The sequence below is a fragment of the Habropoda laboriosa genome, unplaced genomic scaffold, assembly GCF_001263275.1.
Source record: "Habropoda laboriosa isolate 0110345459 unplaced genomic scaffold, ASM126327v1 scaffold42, whole genome shotgun sequence".
Lineage (NCBI taxonomy): Eukaryota > Metazoa > Arthropoda > Insecta > Hymenoptera > Apidae > Habropoda > Habropoda laboriosa.
The window spans coordinates 2,001,691-2,009,615 of NW_017100181.1; the positions used below are offsets into that span (position 1 = coordinate 2,001,691).

The window sequence follows — 7,925 nt, forward strand, 5'->3', positions numbered from 1 at the left end:
TATCATGAATTTTCTAAAAAACTTGACATTGGAAATTATTTTTATGTAAGTATACAAAGTTAAATTTAGAAAGTTAAAATATCGCAGTAATCGTTTTTTTCCATGTGACTTAAAACGTATATATTTAAACATTTCTTTACTTAAATTTTACTGTTTCGTTTTAATTATTAGTATACCTTCTAAATAATAATATGTTAATCTGACAAAAACTATCACTAAGATCACCCTATATAAGTCGTATATAAAGATGAGCTGGATGTTAATGTTCTATTCTCCGAAGGACCGTCGTGAAAGTGTCGTTAGATCTTCTTCAAATTTCCTTCAAATTGTACATTCAATTGCCTTAACTTATATAACTATTTGCAAAAGCTCTTCTTAAGCTCCGTGTAAATAGTTAATAAATTAGGAAGGATACTTTTTGTTTGAAAAGAAAATGTGATTTATTATTAACAATCTTCAATAAGTCAGAAAGGACTCTAAAGAAGTGTCCCCCTAGTGAAAATTTGATCAACTGTGGTTTTTATAGTATTCGAAACATGCAGTCGCAGTTTTCTAAAAGTGTCACTGATAAGGTTAGTGAGATGAAATTTAATATATTAGAATGTACGCAGAAATTCGTAATATGTTTTGAAAAATAAAGAATTAAAAAAGAAATTGGAATTTATTTATAATAATATAAAAATAATTCGGTAGAATATAAAAATACACAAATAATTGTTTATAAAAAAAGTTGAAACAATAAAGATATATATTTATTGCAATTATAACTTCTTGCTGTACATTTTTTAAAGTTTCATTTTAAATAGTTCACGCAAATTATTTTCAAAGTTTGAAGCAATTCTTTTTTAATAAAGCTGAACTAATTTGGAATGTTATAAAATTACGGAATGTAGTTGCTTATATATAATTAATGTTTATGTACATCTCACTGAAATGTTAGTATTAGACTGGTGCAAGAAATTGTATATAAAACTTACAAGCAGAAATTCAGAAGAGAGAAAGTAAAGAAATATTTAGTTTTGTCTCTAAATTAATTTTCATTTGTATTTATTATACACATATAGCATTATTTACTGAAATAATAATATAGAGTATAATGAAACAGTTTTAAGAAATAGAATGTCAACTTTACAATAATAAAAAATTATATTTCTCAATGTTTCTGTTTTCATACTTAGTCATATATCAATTAATTTTTATCATAAAACAAAGTCAAAAAGTTTTATTTTACAAATTGAATACAAATCAACGTTAGCATTTTAAGAATTTAATTTGCTGTTTTTTCTAAAAATTCAAGCACACTCAATTTAAAAAGGAAGAACACATATGTATGTATGTATTTTCGCTGCCAATTATCCAATAAAAAATTTCAAGCTTAACTTAAGTTCATTTTAAATTTATTTAAGAATTCGTTAAATTCTGATCAAAAAAGAAAGCGTAACGATATTTATAGAATTACGCTAATTGTAATACCGTTGTTGCACTAATATCGAAATAGTCCTTTGCGTTACAAAGCAACATTTCTGTGATCCTAGGATCTAATAAACTTCTAAACATACCAATCACTTTTTATTTCGTGTCTCCATTTGCGGTTGCCGATTGAAAGTGCGGTTGCTTAACATAGCGGTTCGCAATTAGTAAGAAACGTAAATATCGATTCTGGCGTTCCATCGAACGCATTTAATCTTTTCCCACGACAGAGAAGCACGTAGGACCTTTTTACCAATTTATCGAAAACATTAAGCGTGTTAATCGCGTCGAAGGTTGCCAATTTAGGTTGCTTTTTTAGGAATTACGCTCGAGAACCGCTGAATGGAGCACCTACGCACACGTGTATGTTGGTTATAAGAGTTTACATAGCGGCACTCCTTAACAGCGAACAAGCAGAAGTGTTGTGCAACGTGAACTGGTGCACGCATGCGCGCTTGATCGTTCGATTATTGCGACTTCTATGTATGTGCAGAGACTACTTCACACTCAATAACCGTTTTTGTAGATTTAACACGCTTGAACACTAGTTTGTCGCTTACCTATGAAGATTGTACGATTTAAGGACCAATTTGAATGGTATACTAGTCAGAGATATAATGTTTATATTGCAAATATGATGTTTTCAGGATATATAGTTAATTGTTTAAGCTTCTCGAATTTGCAGAAAAGGGAAAATCGATTTTCTTCGTTACCATCCTCCCCTCAGATAAACTCTTGATACTAGGTGTTTTGAAACGTTTCAGCTTTTCTAATGTTTGTTGTCAGGTTTGTCTTTTTACTTGAATTCATTTATTTGATTAGTAGTGATATTAAAACACAGTACAAATTAATATTATCATTAATTATATGTATAAAAAATCATTAGAAAAAAATTTAGTACATTATTTATTCCCCGAGTATTTCTCCGTTTTATGATACAGATGGTACAAATATAAATTTCTTTTTCTTACAGATAGTGATTTTGTGCTGTTTTTTGAAGCTAACTATCGCTGGTGTTCTTCAACAGTAAGACCGTACAACTTTTATCACAATTTACAAAACATTAATAATTGTCATTAAGTGACACTATTGCTAAAAATTTCACTGAATTATGAAATATATATCTAATAAATTGAAAGTAAATAAATTTAATATTATGTGCACATGTAACATTCGTAACGATTGTAATTAATAATAGTAATAGTGTATTCACTGTCATTAATGTAAAATAGAAAATAGAAAATATTGCATACATTTATATTTCTAATTTTAGGTTATTATGGGAAAAATATTTCGATAGGCAAACCTTAAAGAAGCTTTTCAATACTCTACAACTATTTTACATTCTATTTGTCTAAATAAACTTTGTCCTTGTTGCTAATAAATGCTAATAAATAAATACTAAAAGAAAGTTCCTTATAAAAATATGCAGATGAAAATTTATTCTACCACAACTTTGTACCGTAACAATATTTACAAATCATCCTATATTATAGACCATTGAAGTAATTGCACCATGAATAAAAAATTATGACATTTTATTTACAAAAAATGAAGATAACTTCGAAACTTTTAATACGTTTTTTCCTATTAAAAAAATATTACTGATATATCAGAGTATATTATACTCCCGTTGATGTCGTGTCACTTTTGCAAATAGTATCTTCTCGTATATTTAAAAATATCTTAAATAGTTTAGACGAGCGTAATTAAGTACCCACCCTGTATAAGCGAACGTTTTGTTTCCAGAAGATTTCCTTGCGCGCCAATCGATGCAATCTCCGCGAGTGGCGCTGCAGTACCAGTGGCGTGCGCCCTCAAATCTATCGAAAGTAAAGTAGAACCGGTACTTCCGACTTACGTGAAAGTTTCTACTCCAATTTCGTACAGACTGTTACCGAAGACCTCATCGTTGGTCTACATTGCTCCGCCGATTTTTAAAACAGCCTCTGCAGTAGTCGCGACTGACACGAAGAACGAGAAAGACGCAGAATATACGGTAATATTCGATGAATTGTTCTGTAGCTTTATACGCAGTAGGCACATAACTTCAAGGGGTGAATTAAAAGCATAAAAATAATGAAGTCGGCTTGTTTAATTCTATTTTCAAATTACAAGCAGTTTTGTATTTCAAGAATTGTCAATAAGACAAATGTTTATGCAAATAATATTAGATGTTTGTATGTAGACTTTCATAATTAACTACGTCTTAGTTATTCAATATCATACAGTTATTATAATTTATCGAAGGAACCCTGATTTTACCAACATTGTATTTTTCTACAGTCCTATCCAAGGTATTCGTTCAATTATGGCGTTCTGGACGGATACACAGGCGATTCGAAGTCAGCATGGGAAGAAAGGGACGGTGATACCGTGAAGGGCGAATATTCCGTGGTCGAGGCAGACGGATCGATTCGAACTGTGACCTACACGGCTGATGACCACAATGGTTTCAACGCTGTTGTGACGAGGAATGAACCTCCGAAGAAGTCGAAGGAAGACGGTAATTTGAACGCATTTCTGCCGGCAACGATAATTTCTAATCCCCATTAAAGATAAATCGATCAATCTTTGAAAAGAGAAGAAACGTTGGAATTCTTTTGCAAATAAGATTTGGTCTAATTTCTCTTACGTTTCATGAAATGCAAAAAATGGCGCCATCACTATTATACATTGTTATTATATGATACATGGAATATTATATTTTTGAAAATTTGCTAATTTGATAAATAAATTATACAATTATATTTTCTTTTAGTTTTAATGTATATGTACACTGCACCCATACATATTTTACATTTTTAAAATGAATATTAAACATAACTTTCTCTTTTCCTCTTTGAATAATAAGTACTTTTTTTTATTTAATTTACGAGAATTTCAAAGAAACAGTGAAATAGTGAAATTTTTCATGTAATTAATGTACATTGTAAAATATAAAAATAAATTTGATTTTCATAAATTTCTTATGAATTTGTCCGCGTTCTTCGTTTAATATTTAATCTTACACTTCATATAATTATTGACATATTGCTGCTATTTACAACTGTATAAAAGTTTAAAAGTAGTAATAAATAAATAAATGTTTTTAAGCGATTTAAGGAACAAAAAATGTTCTTTATATTTCGACGTTTTTTATTACTAACATTATGAAAATGAATGTATGAAAATTGTATGTGACTAATTAATTAATCAATTAATAGAAATAAATAGTTGTATAGTTTGTAAACGAACGTGTATACATTTATTAAAATTGTTTCCGATTATTCTTTCAGAAAAGAAAACAGAATGAAATAAAAATTTTCAGTATCTATGATTCAATCATTTTCGAGTTCTTTATTAACGTAGTTTACGAAGAATTGACGAACTTATATTATAAAAATTATTATGAAAAATAAAATTGACATAGAAAAAGGAAAACTAACAATGTTTCATCTATGCTATTCTATGTAACTTAGTTTCTTATTTAATGCTTCAAGTTAATGTAATATAATTACAAAAGATACTCAAATTATATAACTTCATTTCCTTGTGCAATTATTAGTTTTATTTATACTATGCTACAACCTTGACATTGTATCCTTCATATGTACAGTAAAATGAAATAGAAAATCTTATATGATAAAAGTACCGGAATGCTAATTAATCATAAACATAAACATATCAAAAACAAACTATTATGTTATTAAAATTGGAACTGAAAACTAATTAGTACCATAATTAGTATCTCTCAACCAGTAACTTAAAAACAGAGCAACCACAAAAAGTGGTTAATACTAATTCTTGGTAACAGAGTTTGCATTTGTTATGAAACAAAGGAAAATTACAGAGAATAGAAACTGAAATAAGATTCCAATTCCACCTCAACTATCTTAAACCTAATAGATACTGTTCAACGAACTGAGTAATGCAAGAAATCTTCAATTTCTTAATATTTGATTCATTTTCATCCCTAGATCAGAAATTTAGCTTTGTATGATACTACATTCATTGGTTTACAATTTATCTCTTATTCTTTCCAAAGATAAAGAAAAGTTCTACCTTGATGGTAAAATAATCAGCATTCTCATTCACCCAAACTTTCATCCCTTAACTAATTCTAACACTCTTATTGCTAACAAGAAGCCTATAACATTCATTCTTCCATAGAAATTCAATGTTTGTGGTGCATTTATTGTAAAAAAGAGTGAGATCTTGTACACTGACAGAATGGACTCAAAAGAAAGAAAAGAAATGTTCCACTGTTTACCCATAGGTACTGAACCATTCGTAGAGGACATCACAGTAAGGTTGTTCTACCTATTTCTAGATCTCTTATTGCTGTTCTTTTTCGCGCTGTTCCCAGATTTATTTTTCGAAGGTTCTTTCCCAGTGTTCTCCTTCAAGGAAACATGGTCCAGGTTGCCATTGCTCGCATGCCCATTTGCGAACTGTCCAGAAATCTCGGCGGAAGAAGCAAGAGATCCGTTTTGGCTATACTGGCCAGTTACAGAGTGGTTTTTCCCAGACGACTCCTTATTACCGTTGCTGCTACCACTATTGGCGGTTGTTCCCTGAGAATTAACGAGGCTGCAATTGTCCTCGCTACCGCTGTTGCCGATCTGCGACTCCGATTCGCTGTACCGGTCAACTGGAATCAAGTTTAGAATGGGAAAACCGCGATCCTCGATCGGCACGAGGCTCGATCGACTGACTGAAAAATCAATTAGTCGATTGCTCGATCGATGATTTGTTCGATTCACCCGGATGCAGTTCAATCAGACAATTAATCGGTCAAGGATTGTTTAACCGCTTGTCATTTAATAAGAATGTACCTTTACTTGATCGATTAAACGATTACGGAGATTGTTAGGATTAAAATTTGTAAAATTGTTTAATCGATCAAAATCTATAACTTTATGTTCTATAGTTTTCTGCCACTTTAATGAAAGACTGTCTAGAAGCAAATGTATTGAAATAATATCAGTGAAGATAAAAGAATTACGTGAAAATCACAAAATGTTTTAGATATAAATTATTGTTACTTTACCACATTTTAATTAATTTAATTGATGTATGATTATTTTAAGTGCAATTATCTTATATTGAGAATATAAAAGAAATATTTCTGTTATACCTGCATTAACACAGAAAACATGAATTTTTTTAGAGCTCAGATACAGAGAAAAGATTAATGTAGAAAATAAAGTAACAGTGCCAAGCTAATGTTGTCTACATTTTCAACACATACAAAAAAAGCAAATTGCAAATATACTACAGACATACACATAGAATAAAGCAGATAGAATGTTTAAATTGAGGAATAACTTCTTATAAAACTTTGAAACATGTAAGAGAAATAGATATTGAATTTATTCATAATTAGGTACAGAAAAAAGATGAATATAGATGAAAGCAGACAGACAGAGAAAATTAATATATAAATACTATGTTAACCTCAAAGATTCAAAATGAATTATCATAAAAATAGACTGATAAATAAATAAAAATTTATTTATAACTTAAATACAGAAAAGAACAAAAATTGCTTCACAAAAATCCGAAGCAATAATGAATATCTTTCGAATTTTTTGTTTTGTTTCGTTAATTCAATCAACTGTGCTTCGCAACAATCCACATTTATTACGTTCTTTTGGAAGACAGTGTGATCGATACATTGAAAAGAAAAAGAAATACAATCAAGGATAACTTAAAAACTAAAAAAGAATTATTGTCAAGGACAGGGCAGAAAGAAAAGTTGGAAGGGATGATAGGGTGAAAAATAAGTTGTACTCTTTTTTTTCTTTAAAGAATTAACTATCTCAGGAATATCCATTGAGGTCCTTACTTTTTTCCTGGGTATTCTCAACGAGTCCACTGACAGCCTGCAAAAGTGTGATTTTTCTAGTTTATTAAAATTCTATTTTCTTCATTTCATTTTATTTCATTTCTTTAATTCTGTTCTATTATTTTCGCAAAATGCAGAGTAAACAAACATATCGCAAATAGCTATTTTTAATACTATATGTATGCTTTTATTCAAACACAAGGCTGACTGGAATTTAATTGGAATGAAATCTGAGCAACAAAATAAATTTATTCCTTTTGTCTTGGTGTAACTGAATGAAATAAGTTGATTACTAACAGCCATAGAGGTGATTGAAGATTTTGAGAATAGCCTTTCAGCTTCTTTGAATTTTCTATTCCGTTTGTCTGCTTTACTATTAGTGTTTTTATTGCTGGCTAAATATCTGTCCCAACCACGTATTATATTACCATATAGTTGTGTGTCTTCCAAATAACTACCTTCAAATGCATAGATTTGACGTTCTAAATTGGCAAGAGTATCCTGTAAAATTGTAATATTTTGTCAGCAACACCAAACAGAATTTAAATTACTTTATTTTACACTGCTTTTATGATTATTTAAATAAATTATGTTTATTTTATTTAGAGTTTATATTTATCTTTAT

General features: G+C 29.6%; 2 protein-coding genes across 2 annotated transcripts in view; one reads left to right on the top strand and one right to left on the bottom strand.

Moving 5' to 3' along the window:
- Positions 1–519: 519 nt before the first annotated feature.
- LOC108579070 (cuticle protein 19-like) lies at positions 520–4,124 on the top strand. The gene is made up of 4 exons (XM_017942512.1): positions 520–572; positions 2,444–2,496; positions 3,220–3,469; positions 3,757–4,124. Exons 1-4 carry the CDS (start codon positions 537–539, stop codon positions 4,024–4,026), a joined length of 609 nt encoding a protein of 202 aa, XP_017798001.1. The 5' UTR covers positions 520–536; the 3' UTR covers positions 4,027–4,124.
- A 1,600-nt stretch (positions 4,125–5,724) lies between these two features.
- The window catches only part of LOC108579101 (chromatin modification-related protein MEAF6), a 3,639-nt gene continuing 1,438 nt past the window's right edge, over positions 5,725–7,925 (bottom strand). Inside the window, exons 2-4 of the mRNA XM_017942543.1 lie at positions 7,598–7,801; positions 7,301–7,337; positions 5,725–6,103 (exon numbers count right to left, since the gene is read on the bottom strand). Of these exons, the coding sequence (XP_017798032.1) occupies positions 5,769–6,103; positions 7,301–7,337; positions 7,598–7,801 (576 nt within the window). The 3' untranslated portion in view covers positions 5,725–5,768. The remainder of the gene's footprint in view (positions 6,104–7,300; positions 7,338–7,597; positions 7,802–7,925) is intronic.